The 27,725-nt window shown below is 41.4% G+C and overlaps 1 protein-coding gene across 2 annotated transcripts in view; it reads right to left on the minus strand.

Annotated features, from left to right (window-relative positions):
- The window catches only part of TBC1D30 (TBC1 domain family member 30), a 123,839-nt gene that overhangs the window by 61,227 nt on the left and 34,887 nt on the right, over nt 1-27,725 (minus strand). For both annotated transcript variants that reach the window (XM_075856890.1, XM_075856891.1), the window contains exon 3: nt 12,127-12,291. In XM_075856890.1, the coding sequence (XP_075713005.1) occupies nt 12,127-12,291 (165 nt within the window). The remainder of the gene's footprint in view (nt 1-12,126; nt 12,292-27,725) is intronic.

The raw sequence follows: 27,725 nt of genomic DNA on the forward strand, positions 1-27,725 counted from the left end.
GGCTCGCGGTTGACACTCCGCTGCCGGCCGACCCAAAAATCACGGCCATGCACATGGCTACGGTCGTGTGCATGAGGCCTTAGAGGTAAAATAAGTACATATAAAAGATTCTCAGAACCTCTTATGTACTTCTTTAAACTTTCATACTGAGTCACCAGTACGGGACTACCAGGCGGGTATACTCAAATAAAAATGAGTGCAAAGTCAGATATACATTACTATATTATGCCAAGTACTGTACTGCAGAATACCATTGTGTGTTTTGCATCAGGAACATTGTACTGTACTGACTAAAAATATAGCAGATGACCACTGACAAAACAACAAAATAGCAGTAAAACGTATTTTCCCTATGTTCAGAGTTTTTTTGCAGGCAGAAATTCTGTCTCAAAATTCCATCTGGAATTTTGAGGCAGATTTTTATTTGCCTGCACGCCGTTTGCCGCATTTTTTGCTGCGTTTTTTGCCCGCGGTTATTGAGCGCCGTGGGCAAAAAACGCAGCGAAGTACGCATTCTCTGCCTCCCATTGATGTCAATGGGAGGTCAGAGACTTAAACACCCGAAGATAGGGCATGTCGCTTCTTTTTCCCGCGAGACTGTTTTTCTGCTCGCGGGAAAAAACCGCCTCCGCCTCCCATTAAAATGAATGGGAGGCATTTTCGCCCATTTTTTGGCGCGTTTTACGACGCGGTTTCCGCGTCAAAAATCCTGTGTGAACTGGCCCTTAAAGAGGCTCTGTCACCAGATTTTGCAACCCCTATCTGCTATTGCAGCAGATCGGCGCTGCAATGTAGATAACAGTAACGTTTTTATTTTTTAAAAACGAGCATTTTTGGCCAAGTTATGACCATTTTTGTAGTTATGCAAATGAGGCTTGCAAAAGTCCAAGTGGGTGTGTTTAAAAGTAAAAGTCCAAGTGGGCGTGTATTATGTGCGTACATCGGGGCGTTTTTAATACTTTTACTAGCTGGGCGTTCTGATGAGAAGTATCATCCACTTCTCTTCAGAACGCCCAGCTTCTGCCTGATCACGCTGTGACGTCACTCACAGGTCCTGCATCGTGTCAGACGAGCGAGGACACATCGGCACCAGAGGCTACAGTTGATTCTGCAGCAGCATCAGCGTTTGCAGGTAAGTAGCTACATCGACTTACCTGCTAACGCCGATGCTGCTGCAGAATCAACTGTAGCCTCTGGTGCCGATGTGTCCGACACGATGCAGGACCTGTGAGTGACGTCACAGATCTGCACTGCCAGAAGCTGGGCGTTCTGAAGAGAAGTGGATGATACTTCTCATCAGAACGCCCAGCTAGTAAAAGTATTAAAAACGCCCCGATGCACGCACATAATACACGCCCACTTGGACTTTTACTTTTAAACACACCCACATGGACTTTTGAGACCGTGTTTGTGAAGCCCTGCCTATTACATGCTGCACATGTATGGGCAGGTGAAAAGGTTCTCTTTAACATCAATCAGGAGAAAAATGTTTGAGGGGCTATTGAGGGACTATATACAGGATTATGTAACAAAAAAATAGTATTACAAGCGACCGCCAGTATGGTTTTACTAGGGACAGGAGTGGTCAAACCAACCTGATTTGTTTTTATGAAGCGGTGAGCAGAAGCCTAGACAGAGGGGCCGCTGTGGATATAGTGTTTTTGGACTTTGCAAAGGCATTTGACACGGTCCCTCATACACGTCTAATGGGTAAAATAAGGACAATAGGTTTATTAAGTATAGTTTGTAATTGGATTGAGAATTGGCTCAAGGACCGTATCCAGAGTTGTGGTCAATGATTCCTACTCTGAATGGTCCCTGGTTATAGGTGGTGTACCCCATGGTTCCGTGCTGGGACCACTATTATTCAACTTATTTATTTATGAATGATATAGAGGATGGGATTAATAGCACTATTTCTATTTTTGCAGATGACACCAAGCCATGTAGTATTGTTCAGTCTATAGAAAATGTTACTAATTTGCAAGCTGATTTGGATGCATCCACTTGGCAAATAAGGGTTAACCCCTTTAGGACACAGCCTGTTTTGGCCTTGGGGGACAGCAGATTTTTTTCAAATCTGACGTGTCACTTTATGTGGTAATAACTTGGGAATGCTTTTACCTATCCAAGCGATTGAGATTATTTTCTTGTGACATATTGTACTTTATGTTCGTGGAAAAATTTGTTCGATTAAATTCAATATTTTTTACTGAAAAACACCAAAATGTAGAGAAAATTAGCAAAAATGTGGATTTTTTTTTTTTTTAACTGCAACTGGATCTGCATGTAAAACACATAGTAATACAACACAAAATAGTTAGTAATTAACATTTCCCATATGTCTACTTTAGGTTTGCATCGTTTTTTGAACGCTCTTATTTTTCTAGGACGTTACAAGGCTTAGAACTTTAGGAGCAACTTCTCAAATTTTTAAGAAAATTTCAAAATGCTATTTTTCCAGGTACGAGTTTAGTTCTGAAGTGGTTTTGCGGGCCTTATATATTAGAATCCCCCAATAAATCACAGCATTTTAAAAACTACACCCCTCAAAGTATTCAAAACAGCATTCAGAAAGTTTCTTAACCCTTTAGGCGTTTCACAGGAAATAAAGCAAAGTAGAGGGAAAATTTACAAATCAAGTTTTTTTGCCGAAATTCATTTGTAATAAAAAAAATATTCTGTAACACAGAAGGTTTTACCAGAGAAACGCAATCAATATTTATTGCCCAGATTCTGCAGTTTTTAGAAATATCCCACATGTTGTCCTAGTGTACTAATGGACCGAAACACCGGCCTCAGTAGCAAAAGCGCACCTACAGGATTTTGGGCACTGCTTTTTTTTTAAAATTATATTTTAGGCACCATGTCAGGTATGAAGAGGTCCTGTGGTGCCAAAACCATGGAAACTCCCCAAAAGTGACCCGATTTTGGAAACTACAATGTCAAGGAATTTATCTAGGGGTTTAGTAAGCATTTTGACCGGACAGGTATTTTGGAATACTTATTGGAGTGTCTGTGAAAATCAACTTTTTTTCTGAAAATACATAGAAATTTGTAATCTTTACAAGGAATAAAGAAGAAGAAAGTGTACCACAATATTTGTAAAGCATCTTCTCCCAATTACGGAAATACCCCATATTTGGTAATAAACTGAAGTTTGGACCCACAGCAGGGCTCAGAAAGGAAGGAGCGCCATTTGGATTTTGGAGAGCAGATTTTGCTGGATTGGTTTTTAGTGCCATGTCGTGTTTGCAACGCCCTGGAGGGACCAAAACAGTGGAAACACCCCAAAAGTGACCCCATTTTGGAAACTACACCCCACAAGGAATTTTTATAGGGGTATAGTGAGCATTTTGACCCCAAAGGATTTTTGCAGAATTTAGTGGAATTAGGCAGTGAAAATTAATATCAACATTTTGTCCACTAAAACGTTGAATTTTTTCATTTTCACAAGGGATAAAAGGAGAAAAAGCCCCCCAAAGTACAACAATACCCCTTATGTGGTAATTTTTTTTTTTTATAGAAATTAATTAACCTTTGCAGGACTGATCTTTTTGCTTTTCCATTTTAGTTTTTCACTCCTCACCTTCCAAACGCCATAACTTTTTTATTTTTCCATCAATAGAGCGATGTGAGGGCTTATTTTTTGCGGGAAGAGTTGTAGTTTCTATTGACACCATTTAAAGTACCATATAATGTACTGGGAAACCAAAAATAAAAGTTATTTGTGGGGTGAAATTGGAAAAAGCGGATTCCTCCATTGTTTTTTGGGTTTCGTTTTCCCCACTTTCATCGTGCGGTAAAAACTACAACTTAACTTTATTCTGCGGGTCAATACGTGGTGATACCAAATGTTTAGTTTTTTTTTAAATATATTTTACTACTTTTACAAAGAAAAAACAATTTGTTAAAAAAAAAAAATTGTATCAACACATTCTGAGAGCCATAACTTTTTTATTTTTTGGTCGAATGAGCGGTGTGAGGGCTTATTTTTGGTACATACAACTTTTTGATCACTTATTACATTATATTAAGAGCCGAGGACCAAAAAAACAGATTTTGGCATTTTAAAATTCTTTATTTCTTACGCCGTTCATTATGCGCTAAAAATGACAGTTTTACTTTATTCTGAGGGTCGGTATGATTACGGCGATAACATATGTATATAGTTTTTTTTATGTTTTGCAGCGTTTGTACAATAAAATCACTTGCTTATAAAAGTATTTATTTTCTGTGTCACCATATTCTGAGAGCCATAACATTTTTATTTTTCAGTCAAAAAAGCTGTGTAAGGGCTTGTTTTTTGCGGGACGGGTTGTAGTTTTTATTGGTACTATTTTGGGGTACATGCGACTTTTTGATCACTTTCTATTCTATATTTTGGAAGAGGTGGTGACCATAAAAAAAAAAAAAATAGTGATACTGGCATTGTTTTTAGTTTATTTTTTTTGTGGTGTTCCCCGTGCGGGAAAAATAATATAGTTTGGGTCGTTACGAACGTGGTGATGGCAAATACGTGTACTTTTTTATTTTTTTTTTAGGTTTTCATGTTTTCCTATAAGAGACTTTTTTTTTACTTGTAAAACATTATTAACTTTAACATTTTTTTTTTACTTTTTACACTTTCTTTTTTTACCTGCAGCTCTGATCGCTACTAAAATACATTACACTGTGTAACGTATTCCAACTGTCAGTGTGACGTCACAGTCACTCTGACAGTAAGTCCTCATAGGCTTCCATACATGGCAGACCCGGAGGACGTCGCCTGGCCTCCTGATGCAATCACAAGCATCAGCAACCCCCACAATTGCATGCTGATGTGCTACAAACCCTCTAAATGCGGCGATTGCAATCGATCGCCGCATTTAAGGGGTCAATTGTCTAAATCAGCAGCGATGAACCGCCAATCGGCAACAGTGGAATGTCAGCTGTCGTGGACAGCTGTCCTCCCGGTTCCCAATGCACACGATCATCGAAACTGTCACCGACGGTGTGCATCGGGAACGACAGTGACTTCCTGTCACTCTGACAGGAAGCCTATCAGGAGGCTGGTCCTGATAGGCTTCCGTACATGGCAGACACGGAGGCAATTGTTTGGCCTCCGGTCACCATGCTAGCCATCGGCAAACCTCACGATTTCATTGTGAGGTCTGCCGATGTGCTAGAGACCCCTAAAATGCGGCGATTGCAATTGATCGCTGCATTTAAGGGGTTAATTGCCAAAATCAGCGGAAATGAGCCGCTGATCGGCAACAGTGGAGTGTCAGCTGTCGGGGACAGCTGGCCTTCCGGTTCCCGGTGCACGTCGCCGACAGTGTGCATCGGGAACTGCGCAGTAACTGTACGTCCTCGTGCGCTAAGACAATGGCCACCAGGACGTACAGTTGCGTCGTGGTGCGCCTAGAGGTTAATGTAGATAAATGTAAAGTTATGCATCTGGGTACCAAAAATCTGCACGCATCATATGTCCTAGGAAGAGCCACACTGGGAGAGACACTTGTTGAGAAGGATCTGGGTGTACTTGTAGATCATAAACTAAATAATAGCATGCAATGTCAATCAGTTGCTTCAAAGGCCAGCAAGATATTGTCGTGTATTAAAAGAGGCATGGACTCGCTGGACAGGGATATAATATTACCACTTTACAAAGCATTAGTGCGGCTTCATCTAGAATATGCAGTTCAGTTTCACAGACAGGATGCCCTGGAGTTGGAAAAAAAATACAAAGTAGAGCCCCGAAACTAACAAGGGGCATGGAGAGTCTAAGTTAAGAGGAAAGATTAATAGAATTAAACCTATTTAGTCTTGAAAAGAGACGACTAAGGGGGGGGGGGGGAACAACATGATTAACTTATATAAATATGTGAATGGCACATACAAAAAAATATGGTGAAATCCTGTTCCATGTAAAACCCCCTCAAAAAACAAGGGGGCACTCCCTCCGTCTGGAGAAAAAAAAAAAGGTTCAATCTACAGAAGCGACAAGCCTTCTTTACTGTGAATCTTTGAAATAGGAGCTGGTCACAGCAGGGACAGTAGATGGCTTTAAAAAAGGCTTAGATAATTTCCTGAAGAAAAAGAGCAAAAAACACGGCGCCACCTTGTGCGGATCAATAGGTTAGGTAGGTGAGAGTGTAAAACATTGCCATGCTCACCTAGGTCAAATGTATATAAATCGCAAAAAAGGTCCACAAGTGCTGCTGCCAGATCCAAACCGGTTCCCAGAAGGGACCGCTTATTAGAACGAATAGAGGGATGAAAAGGAGTGGATCTTCTGAAGGCGCTGCTGCGTGGTGAAATCACGGAAGGACAAGGAGATGAAGTCCAGGTAATAAAATATATTTTTATTTAAGACAAGACGTGGCTACGCGTTTCGACGCTGAACAAGTCAGGCCATGTATACATTGTGCTTCTGACACTTATATAAGAATGAATTCAAATTAACAGGAGCAAAAAAACCGCCAAGTCTGCCGGGGTCAGAGTGTGACCGTGACGTCACACCCGGTTCTTTTGTTAAGAAACTTTGAAACATAAAACCAGGATTAAAAAACACACTAATAAAACAAATATAGTGAATGGTTAGTTGGGAACATAAAAACCATGATAATGATGTATTAGAATGTTGCATAAAACTAGTGATGTTTAAAAAAACAAGGAGCGAGAGGGAAAATGTTTTCCCATGTAAAACCTAAAAGAACACTTTATTGGTAAGACTTCCGATAATACTAGGTGTTTATTTATTCTAGAACGCAAACATTGCGTGGTTCTCCCTATATATTGTAGTTGACATGTGCACTCCATTAAATAAATCACATAGGAGCTACTGCAGTTGAGGAACGACTTGATTGGAAATGATTCCTCAACTGCAGTAGCTCCTATGTGATTTATTTAATGGAGTGCACATGTCAACTACAATACATAGGGAGAACCACGCAATGTTTGCGTTCTAGAATAAACAAACACCGTTTTAACGTCAATACAGGTTTTTTAAAACATAGTGTTTCCCGTCATTGTTCACTGGCACATAATTGCCAATTTAATAAAATTAATATCACACCTATTGAAGACATTCATCCAGATGTTCCCAATAGATTCTTCCTGCGACGTTCAGTGGTCTATCTAGGGGGGTGGGTTTCCCGTATGTACCACTGTCTATTCGTCCTTTTCTAGAGTGACTATTTTGGTCCATAAGAGTATTATGGTTCAGATTCATGAGGTCCTAGTGGACTATGCAGGAAGATTTGTGTTATTACATCGGAGATTTGACGGAGTGGACATGGTATTGGGGTCAGTGTAGGTTTGCCGTAATTACAGCCTGAAATAGGACATGTTCTATATTTTTCAACGGCACGGGCACCTTCCCGTAAGCATACGGGGAGGTACCCGTGGCCAATAGAAGTCCATGGGCCTGTAAAAACGTGCCGTAATTACGGCCCGTATTGACGTTCGTGTGCATGGGGCCTTAGTTTATGGACTTTTTCCAGATTAATAAGGGAACCGCATATAGAAGAGTAATTTGGAACATCTTCAAAGCTTATGTGAAAGGATTCTTTAACCAGTTCAGGACCGGGCTATTTTGAGCCTTCAGGACCAGACACCCTTTAGCCATTTGTAGCACGCGTTAGTTAAATGGCTATAACTTTTTTATTTGTTGGGCTAACTACGTGATTTTTGCGATTTTTCCATAGACAATACAGGTTTCTTTTTTTATCGTTTTTATACACATCCTTTTTGCTATTTTAAAATTTTTATTCATAAAGCTTGAAAATAGTAGTAAAAAAAAAAAAAAGCTCTTTTACTTTTCAGCTATTTTTTTTGGTAATTACCCTAAAACAGACCTTTTATTTGTGATCATCCATTGTTTACCGTAAATTTTAATATATTACATGTCTATATTAGGGTAATTGGGCCAGTGCTAGCGTTACAGCAATGATTGGCGGGGGGAGGTTTCGTTTTTTTTGGTGTGGGTATTTTGTGTGTATTTATTATTAAAACATTTTTGCACTTTACAATTTTTTTTATTACTATGGTCTGTCCCTCAAAGGTCAAAAAAGACCTTTGGGTAACTTTATATAATTTATTTTTCTTTTTACACCATGCTTTTCCCCTGTAACTGGAGCTGCACAGCCCTCTCATAGTGACGATTGTCACTAATAGGGCTGTGCTGGGTCTAGTTAGACCCAGCAGCAGTCTGTTACTAACGGCACCCGGCGATCATGTGACCAGTCACATGAACACCGGGAGCAAGAGACAGCAGCGCTCAATGAACGCTGTGTAAAAGAGATTGGAGAAGACAGAAGTGTTGCGAAAGTTGCTTCTATCGTCTCCTCAGGGTCCCCGGCAGTCACTGACAGCCGGAGACCCGACATTCAGCTGCCCGATCGCTCGGGCAGCAAGCTAAAACCCGAGCCGTAAAAAGTCTATGGCTCGGGTTTTAAGGACCCCGACTGCTGGCCGTAAAAACACAGCCAGCGGTCGGGAACCAGTTAAAAAGAGAAATATTGAGAAGAACAGGAGAGAGAGACGGGTGGTAGACTCCTTGAGGCAGTATTTAAGTAGAGCAGAGCATGAGTATACCAGTTATCCATCAGAGGATACGGCAGTGATATGGCGGGCGTCTCCAAATTGGTACGAAGAGTTTCTAAAGCAGGGATCCTTGGAGAAAAATTTGATTATTTCAGGTGATTATTATTTGGAAGAGGGTAGAGTAGGAAAACTTGTAACCTTGCGTGAAAAATCAGAAGGGGCAGTCGGAAATAGACGCTGTAGAAATCGGCAGGTCACAGTGCTGTCACGTGACAGAATTACGGTCCGAATAGTTTGGCAACAAAGCCCCTGGTAAGAGGATGACTTGCCCTATCTTTTATCGGGTGTACTTTACAAACGGGGGCCAGAATAAAAAAAATTCACTGGAGTGTCTCTTTAATTTGGTACACACATAGTGGTATTGTTAGGCCCTGAGAAGTGGTATTATTAGGCGCTGTGAAGTGGTATTAGGCTGTGTTCACATCTGCGGTTTATTTTTAGTTATTCTGTTCCATGAAAAGAGCAGAACGAGAAAAACAGAAGCGCCAGATCAGTCACATGACTGAAACATACGGCGCCTGACGGTTTGACTTTAATGTGTTCCATCCGGTTCCTGTCACTTTGCCTGACAAAATAACGCTGCATGCTATGCCATTTTGTTAAGCAAAAATTACAGAAACTGCAATGGAGACCCCTAATGCAGCCTCCGACGCAGATGTGTACAGAGCCTTATTTGGGATCACCCACTCATATTTAGGTACACTTACTGAAATTAAAGAGGATCCGTCACCAGATTTCACAGAACAAACGGCTTGCATTATTAAATCAATATCTTAGACCTGATAAAGCTGGTGTACTCAATGTCAGAATGGCTATTTAAAGGAAGGGTGTCGTGGGGAAAAAAATTTTTTATATCAATTTGCTTTCAGTGTTTTATTAAAAAATGTTTTATTTATTTTTGTGTTTGTGTTTTACTTTTTTTTATTTTTGAACTTTTTCTGGTATATGGGGGCTGCCATTTTTTTTTTTTCATCTCTGTATGTGTCGATTAACGACACATACAGACATGGAATACGGCACATACAGCCCCATAGAGAATGTGAACGGGACACAGTCGAAATAGGTCTTCGGCCGAGCGACGTCCGGCGCCATTTTCTTATGGACCGGAAGCTTCCGGACATGTGTTCTGATGCAAGCACTAGGAGCGGAGGGAGCAGACGGACCGGACGGACCGGAGAGAGCGGCGGCGGCAGGAGCAGGTAAGTTATGTCTGTGTTTTACTGTGTGATTAGCACTGTATGTAAGCCTACTACACTGTGTATTCGCTCAAAAAATGGCGACACACAGTGTAGGAGGTTAGAACATTCAATCTCCTCCTTTCTCCTGGCACTAGCCAGGATAAGGGAGGGGGGATTGTTTGAGGACACTAGAGCGAGTGTGTCTTCTCAAATTTTGCAGCATAAAGCAATGTGGTTGCTTTACCACATGCCAATGCTGCAATTTTGGGAATTGCTCCCTCTAGTGACCAGCACAGGGATATGTTATAAATTAGAATCTAATTTATAACAACATTTCCTGACTCGTGAAAAAATTAAAAAAATCAGAACAATGTTTAATCATTTATACACTAACTGTTTAACTAAAAAAAAAAAATATTTTCTAGCGACACATTCCCTTTAATCTTTTCTCAAGTTTTTCTAGCCGGATATTAAAAAGAGCACTTTATGAGGTAATAAAATGCTCATTTTAACATCAGGCAGCGTTACCAGGTCTAAGAGATTTAAAAACGTATGCAGTTTGCATTGTGAAATCTGGTGACATATCCTCTTTAAACCACACCTCCGATGACTACTTACAGACCCATTCATGGGTTGAAACGTTGCAAGTGTTTTTATGCTTGGTGAATAAATCAAAACACACTTCTTTGGATTATCTTGAGTGCTGCAGTTCCTTTCTTCGATTGCATATTGATTGTCCCCCTTGGACCTGGGATTCTTTGCTGCGTGCACCACCCATGTTTGGGGAGTTGTCCTTTCACACTGAGGAATTTGTTGTGGCTGTGCTGCTGTTTTCCTGAATATCTACTTACAAATGTCAGCAGAACTAAAAACACACTGTGGAAAATGAAAATGTGTGCTGATCCTGGTGTAACATGTCGGCCTTACAAATAGCCTTATAACACAAGCTTTACATCATGTGTGAACATATTTAGGCCTTGTTCACATGAGAAGACCCCAGAACACCCCACCCCCATAAATTCCCAAAGTAAAGCTCCGTTCATATCTGTGTCGGGACTCCGTTCATGGGCTCGGTCGGACCTTTCATCAGGGGAACCCACGAACGGAGTTCAAACTGAAACCATAGGTTTCCATTTGCATCACCATTTATTTAAATGGTAATGGATCCGATGCAAATGGTTTCAGTTTGTCACAGTTGTGTAAGGGTTCCGTAGTTTTGATGGAATGAATAGCGCAGTCAACTACGGTATCGATTTTGTCAAAACGACAGAACCCTTACAAAACGGCGACAAACGGAAACCATTTGTAACGGATCCGGCACCATTGAAATCAATGGTTATGCAAACGGAAACCTATGGTTTCCGCTTGTTTCAGTTTAGATTCCGTTCATGGGTTCCCCTGACGGAAAGCACCGACAGAACCCATGAAGGGAGTCCTGACACAGATGTGAACGAAGCCTAACAATGGTGAGGATTCAATTTGTCATTTTGCAAGTGACTTTTAAAAGAAAAACAAGAACCTTCCTTGTGGTCATGGGCAAAACTGTGGTTATGTGCCTGAACTAGTTTTCATACTAGCAATAAAACATTAATTTATGTTATCATGTATCAACATATGCAACTGGAACTCAGACTCAAAAGCATTGCGAATAATTATTAAAGTGTTAGAGAAAAGCACATATTTTTTATAAAGGAAAAACAATGATGCAAACCTCATGCATTCTGTGCACATGTACTGTACCTTAAAACAATATAATGCCGTGCTGCATGTCAATGAAACAAAGAGGACATTAGTAAAAACATTTTAGAGTATTTTTACAGGGTAGTAAGACACCATATGTGTTATGATGAATAAAAAGCCGACATTTATAAAAAAAAAAAAAAACGGCAATTAATAAATATTTTGCAATAAAACCTGTAAAAACTCTAACGTGTTAAGCCCCAGCGATTGGCTGTATCCAGCACTTGGCTGTATTTACAGCACTGTACAACCTCTGAGTTGTACAGAGCTGTAATACAGCACCCATAGAAGCGTATAGGGACTCACTCACTCCAATTTCAATAGGAGGAATATAAAGGTTTTATTCTGTCGGATTAATTAGTACCACGTTCTATCAGATAATGTATTACGGAGATAATCTATTACAAGCATTGCTTACAAGGGAGAAAATGTCTTCGGACTACGGCGCCATATGTAGCAACATACAGCAGCACATGGAGTGCCTAGAGCTCCATAATGCAGAGCCACGGGGACTCCAAGTCCTAACATACAGCCTCCTGCACACGGCTTTACATGCATATTTTAAGCATCACAGCTTTATAAATCATATCCAGTATGTTACTTTCCAGTGAATACTCACGACGTTTCTGTGAGACTGCCTGCAGGCATGCAGTGACAATGTCGCAATTCTTCTGAAATTTGTGCTGAAGTCTATCCTTCTGCTTTAGTTGCCGAAGTAGCTTGGCTGACTGAACTCCTATTCTATGTCTAAGTTCTTCTCTTATGTCTTTCAAACCATTGCAATCTGTAAATATCAAATGCAGTCAATCATAAACAAATTCCACAAACAAACTACTTGTACACAGATACATGAAATGACAGATACTCTTTAATGTAACTTCTAAATAGTCAGTAGTTTTGATTAGTGGGGCCTGGGAGATCGCGGAGCCCCTTAGTTTGTATTAGGATAACTCCGGTTCAGCTCAGCTGTTCTCGGACATACGGAGTTAGCTAAAAATCGGAACATAGACTTCTATGAGCCCGATTTCAACTAATCCCGCCTTTCTGAGAAGAGCTGAGGTGTGCCAAATTTATTCCATTACAGCAAAAGTGGCATAGCACTTGGCTGAGCGCTTCTGCCCCTTTGTTTCATCAATCGGGGAGTGTCTCAGCACCCGGACCCCACCAATCAAAACTTCTGACACGTCACTAAGACATGTGAAACGTTTTATGAAATGACAGTTGCTCTTTAAGCAGCAATTTCACAAACTGCACTAAAATCACCACATGAGGAATTTATTTAATAAATATGGTATTTAATTAAGCAGGTAAAATTATACTCTGTTGATAACCCCTTCTGTATGTTCATGGTCCAGATCAATTGAAACCAGTTACGGACGCAATGTAAATATACGTTAGGCCCTGCTCACATGGCATGTATTCGATGCGTTTTTCGCTGCCTTTTACTCTCCGAAAAACATGTCAAAAACGTATGATTTAAGCTTCCCATTGACATCAATGGGAAAGCGCATACAACGCGGTTTTTACGTACAGGTTTAAAAAACGCGTTGCATAAAAAAAAAGCAGCATCAGGTCAATTCTTTGGCGTCAGGATTGGGCTTAATTCCCATAGTCAATGGGCGTCCTAATTACTTGCCCAAAAACCGCGCTGAAAATGCACACAAAGTGTGTCAAAATATGTGACAAAACGCGTCAAAGACGCCTGTAGTTTAAAAGGTGCTTTACAAAAACGCTAGCATTTGACACATGTACAAGTTGTTTTTTTTTGTTTTTTTTGGAGATCCGTGTGAACAAGGCCTTAAATGGAAGAGCATTCATTGAAATAAATATGCCACATTTTACATGAAAGTTGAATATGTAAATCGAAAAGGAGTTCATACTTATTACATTGTAGATGTAAACTCCATCTAGTGTCAAAAAATTAAACAATATGGAATTGTATTTATTTTTCAATTTGGATCACATTAACCAGGTAACATACCTTTTTGCTAACTGGCGAGGAGAAAGGAAAAAAAAAATCTGTTTAAATTGTTATTTCTTTGCAGAGATAGGACTACTTGAAATTCCTGTCCAAAAGTCTAATGTTGCATTAGGCCTTGTTCACACAAGTGCGGATTTTGAATGTATTTTTTTAAGCCAGAACCCGGAACGGAGCCTAGACAAAAGAAATATACAGTGTCTTTTGGAAAGTGGGTATGGGGATAGAGGGAAAAGTAGGGCAAGAATAAATAATGATATGTCGCCTTCATATATCATCTATATTAATACCGACAATTTTAGGGAAAGGAATGTCCAGTGCAGTGTCCCCTTGAGTTGCACAGAGAGATACATTTTTATTTTTATTGTACTTTGGTATCGCTGACCGGGAGATAGTGGCTTCTCCTGGCCTGTTATACTACGGCTGCCTGCCACTACCAGCAGTTTGTGTATGTGACCTCATGGATTTAGGTTCCACTTAGGCAATTTCTAATGAGAGGACATTTAATGCGAACAATTGCGGTTTAACCAAGCCATTAAAATATATACATGTGGTTGACCATTTGTTCTCAAATACAAAGATCTACAAACAATGTTCCTAGATCATTTAAGTTATACAATCATAGCTTTAAACAGCAGTCCCTCCCTATTCCCATTGATGTACACATTGCCATCCATACAGTTTGGTAGGTTCAATTGATGGGATTTGAAAGAATGAAAAAGTATAATAAAATAAAAATAAAAATTGCTCTCAGTGCAACTCAAGGGGACACTGCACTGGACATTCCTTTCCCTATAATTGTCGGTATTAATATAGACGATATATGAAGGCGACAGTTTATTCTTGCTCTACTTTTTCCTCTTTACCCATACCCACAAATTTCTACGAATTACATTAGTGGTGCACACCTGGGCAAGAATTGCAAAATAAAATAAAATAATATAGAAAAGGAGGTTCTTTTTCTTTTTTCCTACACACAGGTGCTTGCCGGTTACATTATGTGTATCAGAGTTCTGTCTAACAAGCCTAGCTCCTGTTTGTCTATCACACGACCATGGACAGAATTGTATCCACTGGAAGTAAATACAGTAGCAACAAAACATATCCCATCCACACACTGCGTATAAAATCCGCAGAAAAAGCAGTCAGAAATTGACATTCTAGGGTTGCACGATGCATCGAAATAGATACGGTTTTAATGCCGTGCACCCTCAAACGGTTCAATACCATTAATTCATGTATTTCGATACTAAGCTGTACAGCCTAGTATTCTAACACATGAATGTAGTCAGAGCAGGGCTGCGGTTGTATAATACAGCCATTCCCCCTGCTCCCGACAAGTGTGCGCGCGCGGTCAGCATGAGGTGATGAAGCCGGCGTTGCACTGATGAGCGCCGGTACTGAAGGTCAGAGAACATTGCGGGCGCACTGCAATACACCCCCATGTTCTGTCTTCAGTGGCGGCGCCGCCGCTCATTAGTGCAGCGCTGGTCGCATCATCTCATGCTGACCGCGTGCGCACACCTTTTGTCAGGAGCAGGGCAATTGCTGTATTATAGAGCCGCAGCCCTGCTCTAACGGTGGACATCAGAGAAAACTCTGATCGCCGCCGCTATTCCCTTGAATGCTGCAATCAAAGCGGACCTCAGCATTCAAGAGGAAAATAAGAAGGGGGATGCCCCTTCGATCGTGTCACAGGAAATCACTGTGATGCGATCGAGGGACATACCTTTTATGGGCAGACAGCTCAGGGTCCATTGAAGGACCCAGGGCTGTCTGGCCATATTTCCTGTTAGGGCATACTTAGGCATGTCCTAAGAACTGCCTGTGTACTATCAGTATACAGGCTAATGTACTGGCATATAGATTTATACCAGTAGATTATTAAAGTTTAAAAATAAATTGAAACAAAAATAAAAGTAATGTTAGATTTAAAAAAAAAAACATTTTTTACACTAAATATTCAAATAAAAATCTCAATACATAAAGCATACACACATTCGGTATCGTTGCGACCGTAATAACCTGTACGAACAATTTATAGTGACATTTATATATACACTGTAAAAAATTTTTTAATAAAAACTGCTTTCTTTCCCTTATTAAGGTGAGGCATGAGGTGTTATGAATTTAATACCTCCATTTGCCTCACATTTATAGTAATTAATCCCATCACGTACCTAATGTTTCTCAGTCATAATGGAGAACAGGACAGGGTTAATTACTATTAATCCCTTCCTGCCACAGCCATTTTTTTATTTTTCATTTTAGTTTCTCACTCGCTGCCTTCCAAGAGCCATAACGCTTATTTTTCCGTCAATAGAGCGGTGAGAGGACTTATTTTTTGTGGGAGTTGTAGTAGTTTCTATTGGTAGCATTTAAAGTACCACATAATGTACTGGGAAACTGAAAAAAAAAATTTTGCGGGCTGAAATTGAAAAAAAAACAACAAAACGATTCCTCTTTGGGTTTTGTTTTTACGGCTTTCACCATGCGTAAAAACAACAACTTAACTTTATTCTGTGGCTCAGTTTTTTTTTTTTATATTTTACTACTTTTAACCCCTTAAGGACGCAGCCTTATTTTGCCCTTAAGGCTCAGAGCCAATTTTTAAAATCTGACATTTTTCACTTTATGTGGTAATAACGTCGGAATGCTTAAACCTATCTATTCTGTTTTCTCGTGACACATTGGGCTTAATGTTAGTGGTAAAATTTGGACGATATATTCAGTGTTTATTGGTGAAAAATTGCAAAATTGAGAAAATTAAAAAAATTGAATTTTTCAGAATTTAAATGCATCTGCTTGTAAAACTGACGGTTATACCACCAAAAATAGTTACTAGTTCACATTTCCCATATGTCTACTTTAGATTGGCATCGTTTTTGGAACATTGTTTTATTTTTCTTGGACATTACAAGGCTTAGAACATAAATAGCAATTCCTCATATTTTTAAGAAAATTTCAAAAGCCTTTTATTTAAGGTACCTGTTCAGTTCCGAAGTGGCTTTAAGGGGCCTATGTATTAGACACCCCCATAAAACACCCCATTTTGAAAACTAGACCCCTCAAAGTATTCAAAACAGCATTTAGAAAGTTTATTTAACCCTTCAGGCATTTCACAGAAATTAAAGAAAAGTAGAGGTGAAATTTGCAAATGTAACTTTTCTTGCTGAATTTCAATTGTATTAAAAAAATTTCTGTAACACAGAAGGTTTTACCAGAGAAACACTACTAAATATGTATTGTCCAGATTCTAGAAATGTCCCACGTGTCTCTAGTGCGCTCGTGGACTAAAACACAAGCCATAGCACCTAGTGCATTTTGAGGCCTCTTTTTTATTAGAATATATTTTAGGCAGCATTCCAGGTTTGAAGAGGTGTTGAGGTGCCAAAACAGTAGGAATCCCCCAAAAGTGACCCCATTTCGGAAACTACACCCCTCAAGGAATTCATTTATGGTTGTTGTTACCATTTTGACCTCTCAGTTTTTACACAGCACATATTTGAATTGGGATATGAAATTAACAAAATGAAATTTTTTCCAATAATATGTCATTTTTGATAAATTTCTTCGTTTCACAGGGGGAAAAAAAAAACACCCTTTTTGCTGCCCAATTTGTCCTGAGTGCAGCAATTCCCCATTTGTGGTGATAAACTTCCGTTTGGGCCCATGGGTGGCCTCAGAAGGGAAGGAGCGCTGTGTGTTCTTTGGAGTGCAGATTTTGCTGGATTGGTTTTCGGGTGCCATGTCGCATTTGCAGAGCCCCAGAGGTATCAAAGCAATGGAAACCCACCAGAAGTGACCCCGTTTTGGAAACTACACCCCTTAAGGAATTAATTGATGGGTAATGTGACCATTTAGACCCCATAGTTTCTTCACAGAACTTATTTGAATTGGGCTGGGAATTTAAAAAATATATATATTTTCCAATAATATGTAGTTTTAGCTCAAAATTTCTTATTTTCACAAGAAATAAAATACCCCATTCTGTTGCCCAATTTGTCCTGAGTGCGGCAACACCCCATTTGTGGTGATAAACTGCCGTTTGGGCCCATGGGAGGGCTCAGAAGGAAAGGACCACCATTTGGCCTACTGGGGATTTTCTGGTGCGAAGTCATGTATGCAGAAGCCCCTGAGGTACCAGTACAGTTGAAACCCCCAAGAAGTGACCCCGTTTTAAAAACTACACCCTTAAGGCATTCATCTAGGAGGTGTAGTGAGCATTTTGACCTGAGACATACACCCTATAAACTGTAATGCGTGTTCCCACGGGTATGGCAATACCCTCAATGTGGCTGTTATCAGCTGCCTGGGCACGCAGCAGGGCTCAGAAGGGAAAGATGAGGGGGATAAGCTGTGCGGAGTGAATCAGGGTAAGTAAAACTGGGGTAGATTAAAAATCAAGGGATGTATGATACATTTTGAAGCACTCTTTCATACGGAGCCTTAGTTTTTCGGGACACGTCACATTGATATATTGTGTCCTTCCTTATCCCCCTCTTATAGCAGACTTTGTACCTCTTGACTTTTTCTCTTGCCAGTTTGGGGAACTTCTCCTGGACAGTGTTGCCCTGGTACGATGCGTGTGGCCCCTAAAAGGGGGGCTTCTTGGTCCCTAAAAATTTCTTGAAAGCTACCTCTTGAAATTCCAGGAAAGTTTCCTCCTGGCCTGTACATCGACGTAGCACGTACGCATTGTACAATGCCATCGGTATGATGTGCACGGCCAGCTTCTTATACCACACCGCATGACGCTGTAGGGCTTCAGGACTTGATCTGACAAGTCCACCCCTCCCATGTACCTATTGTAGTCCAGGATGCAGTCTGGTTTGGGGGTCTCTGTACTGGTACCTCGTACAGGTACATGGGTACTTGTGTGGCATCTCTCGTCTTGTACTTGACAATATGTTGCTGCTAGATTGTGCCCTGCTCTCACCCCTTCTGAGTGTTTGCCCCAGCAGTCTCTTAGGGAGGCCTCTCAGATTTCTTCTAGCAGTGCCGCAGTACTTCTGGAAGCGTGGCAGTTGAAGAGTGGGACGCTGGTATAAAAATTATCCAGGTAGAGGTGGTAACCCTGGACCAGCAGCACCAAATCCCACACCATTTTTGCATTAACTCCCAGTAAGGGGGGGCATTCTGGGGGCTGAATACTGCTGCCCTTCCCTTCATATATCCTAAATTTGTAGGTATACCCTGATGCACTCTCGCACAGCTTATACATGTTCACAACATACCTTGCCCTCTTACCCGGCAGGTACTGGTGGAATTGAAGCCTCCCTTTAAAATGTACCAAGGACTCATCAATAGAAATACACTTCTCGGGGGTGTATGCTTGGGAAAACCGGGCACTGAAACGGTCTAATAGGGGTCTCCATTTATACAAACGGTCAAAACTGGGGTCATCTTAGAGTAGGCAATGCTCATTAGGAGAAGTGAAGTATTGCCTCATTTTTATTTTTTTTAGGTTCCAGTTCAGTTCTGAAGTTGCTTTGAGGGGCCCATATATTAGACACCCCTATGAAACACCCCATTTTAGAAACTAGACCCCTCAAAGTATTCACAACAGCATTTAGAAAGTTTATGAACCCTTTAGGTGTTTCACAGGAATTTAGAGCAAAGTAGAGGTGAAATGTACATATTTATTTTTGTCAGAAAATCCTTTTTAGAGCATTTTTTTCTAGAACACAAAAGGTTTTACCAGAGAAACGCAACTTAATACGTATTGCCCAGATTCTGCAGTTTTGAGAAATATCCCACATGTGGCCCTAGTGCGGTAATGGACTGAAGCACCGGCCTCCGAAGCAAAGGAGCACCTAGTGGATTTTCAGCCCTCTTTTTTTATTAGGCACCATGCCCGGTTTGAAGAGGTCTTGTGGTGCCAAAACAGTGGAAACCGCCCAAAAGTGACCCCATTTTGGAAACTAGACCCCTTGAGGAATTCATTGTAGTTTTCATGGGGTGCATGCGACTGTTTGATCAGTTTTTATTCTATTTTTAGGTGGCGTGGTGACTAAAAAAACAGCAATTCTACTATAGTTTTTTTATTCTATTTTTTTTACAGCGTTCACCGTGCGCTATATATGACATTCACTTTATTCTGCGGGGCGATACGCTTACGGCAATACCTTATGTTTATAGTTTTTTTTATGTCTTATGGCGTTTGCACAATAAAATAAGTTTTGTAAAAAAATCATTCACTTTTTGTGTTACCTTATTCTAAGAGCGAGAACTTTTTTTATTTTTCCATCAAGAAAGCCGTGCGAGGACTTATTTTTTGCGTAACGAACTGTAGTTTTGATCAGTACCATTTTTAGGTACTTGCGACTTTTTGATCTCTTTTTATTCCATTTTTTAGGAGGTGAAGTGACCAAACAATTGTGATTGTGGTACGGTTTATTATTATTTTCTTTTACGGCGTTCACCGTGCGGGATAAATAACTAAATAATTTTGTAGTTCAGGCCGTTCCGGACGCGGCGATACCAAATTATGTATAGTTTATCTATTTTTATTAATAATAAAAGACTGATCAGGGAAAAAGTGGTATTTTTACTTTTAAAACTTTTAATTTTCTTATTTTTACACATCTTTTTTTAACTTTTTTTTTTACTTTATTACTTTGTCCCACTAGGGGACTTGAGGGCAGGAGGCCCTGATCGCTATTCTAATACACTGCACTACATGCGTAGTGCAGTGTATTAGAACTGTCAGCTACTCACTGACAGCAAGCATAGTGGGTCCTGACGTTGTCAGGACCCACTAGGCTTCCGTCTATGGCATAGCCGGACACCATTGCTTGGTGTCCGGTTGCCATAGTCACCATCGCCGGCCGCTATCGCGTAGCAGGCCGGCGATGGCAGCTTAACCCCTAAAAAGCCGCGATCTCTATAGAACGCGGCTTTTAAGGGGTTAATCAGCAGGGACACAGCGATCGGTCCCCGCTGTAGGAGCTGTGACAGCTGCTGAACAAGACAGCAGCGTCACAGCTCCTGTATGTGTCGGGAGGACGGCCGAAACGGCCGTTACTCCCGTGACGTACTATTACGGCATGGAGCGCGAACGATACAGCTGCCATGACGTAATAGTACGTCAAGGAGCGGGAAGGGGTTAAGGTCCCAGAACAGATGATGTGACAAATGGGGGCAGTCCCTAGTACTTATTGTGATGTCACAGCGTTCACAAAGTCACATGGGTGATAACACGACGAGGATTCTGTGACCGTGACATCAGGAGGGCTTATGTTACTGCCTTGAGAACGTCACTGCTTACACCATCAGGGGATTTTCAGGGACATAGGCTGGTGGGTCCTCTCTGGGGCATCAGTGCAGGGTTGATGGCGTAATAGGTAAGGTAAGTGACATTGCCTGAAGTTTCTCCCAGGTGATTAATTATAGTGTGGCAGGTGGCAACATCACAATGGGGTGCCAGTACTTTTGAGCATCAGAACCTGTAGCTGCCAGGATGCTGCAAACAGCCCTTTAATGTTCTATAGCAGTGTGACATCAAGGGGAAGAACACAGATATTTTAAATATTTATCAGGCAATTGTATTATATGTAATACCCTAAATACTGTTATTAGAAAAATAGTTACTGCCTTCAGCAAGAGCTTTAGCTAGTGCAGGGCAACGGTCCCGTCAAACCATTGACAAACTGTTAGAAGTTAGAAAACATTCAAAAGCATGTTGACAGACTAAAAACAAGTGGAGGAGAATTTTTCTGTGATTTAGCATCATAGCGAATGACAGCAAGATAAGGGAACTGGATATGGTGCAATTCCCTAGTATATGAGATTATATACCTTCGAAAACCATTCACAGTAAAATAACAGTCATACCAATATTGTTAAAAGGATAGATTTATAAAAACTAGTGAAAGGGAAAAAGTTAAGTAAGCAACAAGACTAGTAAGCTGTGGACAACTACTCCAAAGGGCCTCTGAGAAGTTAAAGCTGGTACAGGATACGCTATTAACGCCTCATGCACACAAACGTATTTTTGTCCTCCCGTAAATACGGGTCCTTGGTCACACGTATTTGACCCGTATTGCACCAGTATTTACGGACCCGTGCCCGTAACTACAGGTCCGGTGTCACCAGTATTCCACCCGTATTCATGGGCACGTTTTCGCTGCAAAATTGCACTGCACTAATCGGCAGCCCTTCTCTCTATCAGTGTAGGATACAGAGAAGGGACAGCCCTTTCCGTAGTAAAAGTAAAAGAAATTCATACTTACCCGGCCGTTGTCTTGGTGACGCCGTCCCTCTCTGGACATCCAGTCTGACCTCCCTGGATGACGCGGCAGTCCATGTGACCGCTGCAGCCAGCGATTGGCCTGTGATTGGCTGCAGCAGTCACATGGGATGAAACGTAATCCCAGGAGGCCGGACTGGAGGAGGAAGAAGAGGAGGTAAGTTAACTTTTAATACTATTAACTCCAGCGGTAGTCACTGTCCCGGGTGCTGAGAGTTACTGCCGATCAGTTAACTCTTTCAGCACCCTGGACAGTGACTATCCCCTGACGTTGCCTAGAAACGCTCCCGTAATTACGGGTGCACACACGTAGCCACCCGTAATTACGGGAGCCCCATAGACTTCTATGGGCCTGCCCGTGCAGTTATTAAGGCCTGAAATAGGACGTTCTATATTTTTCAACGGCACGGGTACCTTCCCGTAAGCATACGGGAAGGTACCCGTGGCCAATAGAAGTCTATGGGCCCGTAATTACGGGCGTTTTTACGTTCGTGTGCATGAGGCCTTACCCTTATACTATTGTCCTGTACGTTTCTCTTCTGCTCTTCGGGATGATATTCGAAGTTTACATTTCTTTTCATTATATAATGTATATTATTTACATAAGCCTGGACAACTTGGATACAGCGTCAGTAACAAGTCAAAAGCACCACACAAATTACACTACGTCCAAGGATATTATTGGCTAAAACCAGATGTATAAGGATTCCAAAAGATGTTGATGCACTGCAATGCACTTGCAAAACAGTTCTACTGAAAGTTATGCATTCAGAATGAACTGTTGAAAAATTTGATTCTATATACAGTTAAACCGGAGAGCTTCATTTTTTTTAAAATAAAAAGCATGATGTATAAAATCTCAACCCTGCCATTATTTTACAATGTGTTCCTTAATCAAATTGTTCAGTTCTCTTCTACTGTTCTAGTATCATGGTGAGAGCACAGTGCTGCTCCAGTAATTACAGGACGCTTCTATCACCACACAGTGTTTCCTCAGGAGTAACCCAGACACACCCCTGTGAACAAGCCAATAGACTTCCCCTACAAATACTCAGAGATGACTCTCCATAACGCTATTGGGTGACAATTTCTTTAGTAACAAGTGAAGTTACAAAGCTGCTGCACCATTGTGTTCTATGCGAACTGGTGACTCCTCTACTAGAATAAACAGGAGGCAAAGGATTTCTGTGCGACTTGTGCAACACCGATATAGATCTATATATAGACAGAGACAGAGACACACACACTGACAATTTACTAAATGTTAGAGATACTAGAAAATCTAGTACATTTGAATCAGATTTACGGTTTATAAATGCTGGAAGTGATGTAGCAGGAAATGGTTGTTCCTTCTGGACAAACCCTTTACATTTTCCCTATTGGAGCATATAGGTGTCCTAGAGGGGAGTTCTCCACTCGGAAATCCTACAACCCAGAAAGGTGAGTCATTGCCAAGAGTGACTCCCTCTTTGGAGGATGCTGCCACCCCGTATTTTATTGTGTCCTAACTATTGGAATGGGTGCCATGTAATTCAGATATACTTATAGGTTGTAACAAAAACAGCCCAATAAATTGCCCACCACTTACTGAGAACTATTAATTAGTTTAAAAACTAACCTTTATTCGATCATAAAAAAGATCATATACTCTGTGTCAAATTGCTTAAACAAGAAAGGCGCATATAGCTTCTCCCCTGAAGACAAAGATCTATGGGGTGAAACATGTGGAGAGGATAAATGAAAGTTCTCACTCAATCCTGTTAGACCGTTGAAACAATCTACAATAATACAGTAATACATTAAAAAGGGTTATTCAAGGTTATTAAAAAGGGGAAGGCTTGAGAAGGCGTGTCTACGCGAAACAGCAGTTGCCTGTAATCTGTGTACTCAGTCTCTCCCCCCACTTCACTTTGTGAGCAAATAAAGCATTTGAAAACGTCGAATACGGTAAGTGCGGCTCTATTTCCTTCTTGATTCATTGTATTTAAAAGGGTTATTCAGTCATAAGAAACTGATGGCCTATCCTCAATATCTGATGAGTGGGGGCCCGACTCTCAGCACCCCCTCCAATCAGGGGCTTTGAAGAGGCCACCGCGCTCATACACAGTAATAAGGCACAAATATAAAATACAGCTATGGTGCTGTTTTGGTGTACTAGTTGTATGGCTCACCTCCACACAACTATCGACTGTGTGTGAACTAAATAGGAAAATGTGAACAATAATCAAACCACGTGGTCATCCTGAAGGGCACTGCACAGTTCAAGACATAAAGCTGTATTTATGTAGTTACATATACTGGCTCAAATGTTTGAATGTAGAATTGTAATGTGCACATGTGCTGCATTTACGTCCGAAGTATACAATAAATAAGACTTAGACTGTGTTTACACCAGCACTGGTCTCCGTTCTGCTGGTTTTCCATTGCTTTTTGATGGCAAGAGTAGGACAGTATGCAACGGACTGGCCCATTGTAATTTAATAGGATCCATTTCAAAACGGATGTGTAAAAGAGAGCATTGCTCTGTTAAAGTGGATCAGTCTTTAGACTCTGCTGCCTTATCAGTGGTGGATCCTCATATGGGCGGTTCATGCGGCCGCCCGGGGCCCAAAGCTCCCAGAGGGCCCATGGCCGCCCAAACGTTAAAAAACAAAAGAAAATGTCCAGGGCTGCTGCCGGCCGGATTCTCGCGGTCATCGGTCCCACCTGCTGATGAAGGTGGTGGGGCATGTTCATGGGGGAGTCAATTGCGGCCAGGGAACAGGGGGCCGGTGGCTCAGAACATTAGCTGTAGAGAGCAGTGTCAGATATTGTGATCGGCAGGTGCTGGAGTCTCTCTCCCTGACAGTCTGCTCCTCTGTGCTGCTGTGCGCTGTCCCATCTGTCTAAACCTCCAGGAGCTGTTTGATAACGGCAAGACTGCAAGTAGGAGGTGAAGGACAGTGGTGACATCAGTCACATGATCAAGGTCCTGGAGGCTGCCAGAGCACAAGCACTGCAGAGGAAGGGGCTCTGGTGTGTGCGTGTGTGTGTGTGTGTGTGTGTGTGTGTGTGTGTGCGCGTGTGTGCGTGCGCGTGTAGTGAACAGTGTAAGTCTATATAGTGTGTGCGGTGTGTGTGTGTATAATGTAAGTGTATGTTGTGTGATTATAGTGTGTATAATTTAAGTCTATATAGTGTGTGCTGTGTGTATAGGGTTTATAATGTGGTAGATGTAAGTGTAAATAGTGTAAGTGTGTATATTGCATGTGTGTGTATAAAGTAAGTCTATATAGTGTGTGTGTGTGTGTGTGTGTGTGTGTGTGTGTGTGTGTGTGTGTGTGTAAGTCTATACAGTGTGTGTAGTGTATATAGTGTGTGCTGTGTGTAAAGAGTTTATAGTGTGTATAATGTAAGTCTATATAGTTTAAGTGTGTGCGTGTATATATTGTGTGTGTTGTTTTATTATATAGTGTGTGGTGTTACTGTGAATTGTATGTAGGATGTTTAGTTTCTAAATCTGAGTGTGTGAAGTTGCTTCCCACCCATAGAGCCCTCTGCAGCTAGTCAGATGCTCAGAACCCCCCTTGCAGTATAATCTCCTCCATAGAGCCCTCAGTAGTTATTATACTGCAAGGGGGGGGGGTCAGAGCATCGGAATGACTGCGTAGGTCTCTATGGGGAGGGATAATTCTTCCCCCCCCCCCCCCAGAGCCATAGGAGTCAGACGCTCAGACCCTCCCATAGAGCACTCAGATGCAGTGATCCTCCCTTGCAGTATAATCCCCCCATATAACCCTCAGGCGTTATTTTACTGCAAGGGGAGGGATGTCTGACTGCTTAAAGGGTAACTAAACTTACAAAAAATATATATATATATGTCATAGTGACATGTCAAAAGTTCTTATCAGTGGGGGTCCGGGCACTGAGACCCCACCATTCGCTAAAACAAAGCGGCAGAAGCGCTCAGGTGAGTGCTGTGCCACTTTGTTTCAGATAGTCTTTCCTCTGATAGCTGAGCAAGCGGTGTATGGGCTCAATAGAAAGTCTATGGATCCGTTCCGAGGAAAGACTATCAGAAATGAAGTGGAATAGAGCTCACCCGAGCACTTCTGCCGCTTTGTTTTAGTGATCGGTGGGGGTCTCAATGCTCAGACCCCCATCGATCAAAACTTCTGACATATCACTATGACACACCAAGAGTTTTTTAAAAGTTTATTTACCCCTTGGGGACTGAATTTATTTGTCTGAGTTAAGGTATGGACCTGGGGACTTAATTTGCTTAGGGGTTTGGTCTGGGGTTTAAAACAATTTAGGGTGTTTAGTTTCTGAAATTTTGTGTTGCTATAGGGGCTAAAAATGGCTGCAGAAATCAAGGGGCAAAGATTTCTCATCAGGAAACTCTGTAGTCATCAGGAGAAGTTGCCATAACGGTCTGTGCGAGATGGAGAAGAGAAGAAAAGAGAACGACTCCCATCAGAGAAGAAATCACTTGTGAGTCATTGGATTTATAGAGCTGTCCCCTCTACTGACATGTCTGTTATAGGAAATCCTTGTATTCTCTAAAAAGTCTTTGTGTACCCAGGAGTAATAGTAGACAAATGCGTGTTACCATTTTCCCATTGTAAAGAGGATGTGTGATACTGTCAGCGATGGTTGGAGACTGTCAATATGTAGGGACACAACCCTTTGACAAGGGGAATCGTAACGCTCATTTGTCAACGCTCACACAGAAAGGTGGTGTTTAATATAGACACGTGTGGCAGGGCGGTGGTGGAGTAAGGGGGCCAAGTTTGTGGAACAGCCCAGGGCCTATGGTCTACTTAATCCGCCACTGTGTCCCATGTAAGGAGAGCATAGTATGGGGATAGATTCACTCTCCTATTAGCCGGAACTACACAAAAAAAATACTGTGCCATTTGGCAAATTGGGGCGATCAGAGAATACAGCGAACTCATAGTTATAAGTCTGGTATATTCATGAGGGAAGCGCTGCCCGCACCACACTCAGCAGCGATCAACAGCTGGCTGCTCATCAATTACTGTGAGGAGAGCTGCATAAATGACAGATCTGCTTTAACCCCTTCCCGCTCCTTGACGTACTATTACGTCATGGCAGCTGTATCGTTCGCGCTCCATGCCGTAATAGTACGTCTCGGGAGTAACGGCCGTTTCGGCCGTCCTCCCGACACATACAGGAGCTGTGACGCTGCTGTCTTGTTCAGCAGCTGTCACAGCTCCTACAGCGGGGACCGATCGCTGTGTCCCCGCTGATTAACCCCTTAAAAGCCGCGTTCTATAGAGATCGCGGCTTTTTAGGGGTTAAGCTGCCATCGCCGGCCTGCTACGCGATAGCGGCCGGCGATGGTGACTATGGCAACCGGACACCAAACAATGGCGTCCGGCTATGCCATAGACGGAAGCCTAGTGGGTCCTGACAACGTCAGGACCCACTATGCTTGCTGTCAGTGAGTAGCTGACAGTTCTAATACACTGCACTACGCATGTAGTGCAGTGTATTAGAATAGCGATCAGAGCCTCCTGCCCTCATGTCCCCTAGTGGGACAAAGTAATAAAGTAAAAAAAAAAGTTAAAAAAAGTTGTGTAAAAATAAGAAAATAAAAGATTTAAAAGTATTAAAAGTAAAAATCCCCCCTTTTCCCTTATCAGTCCTTTATTATTAATAAAAATATATAAACAAACAAATAAACTATACATAATTGGTATCGACGCGTCCGTAACGGCCTGAACTACAAAATTATTTCATTATTTATCCCGCACGGTGAACGCCGTAAAATAAAATAATAATAAACCGAACCACAATCACAATTCTTTGGTCACTTCACCTCCCAAAAAATGGAATAAAAAGAGATCAAAAAGTCGCATGTACCTAAAAATGGTACTGATCGAAACTACAGTTCGTTACGCAAAAAATAAGTCCTCGCACGGCTTTATTGATTGAAAAATAAAAACGTTATGGCTCTTAGAATAAGGCAACACAAAAAGTGAAT

The sequence above is a fragment of the Rhinoderma darwinii genome, chromosome 3 (genome assembly GCF_050947455.1).
Source record: "Rhinoderma darwinii isolate aRhiDar2 chromosome 3, aRhiDar2.hap1, whole genome shotgun sequence".
Lineage (NCBI taxonomy): Eukaryota > Metazoa > Chordata > Amphibia > Anura > Rhinodermatidae > Rhinoderma > Rhinoderma darwinii.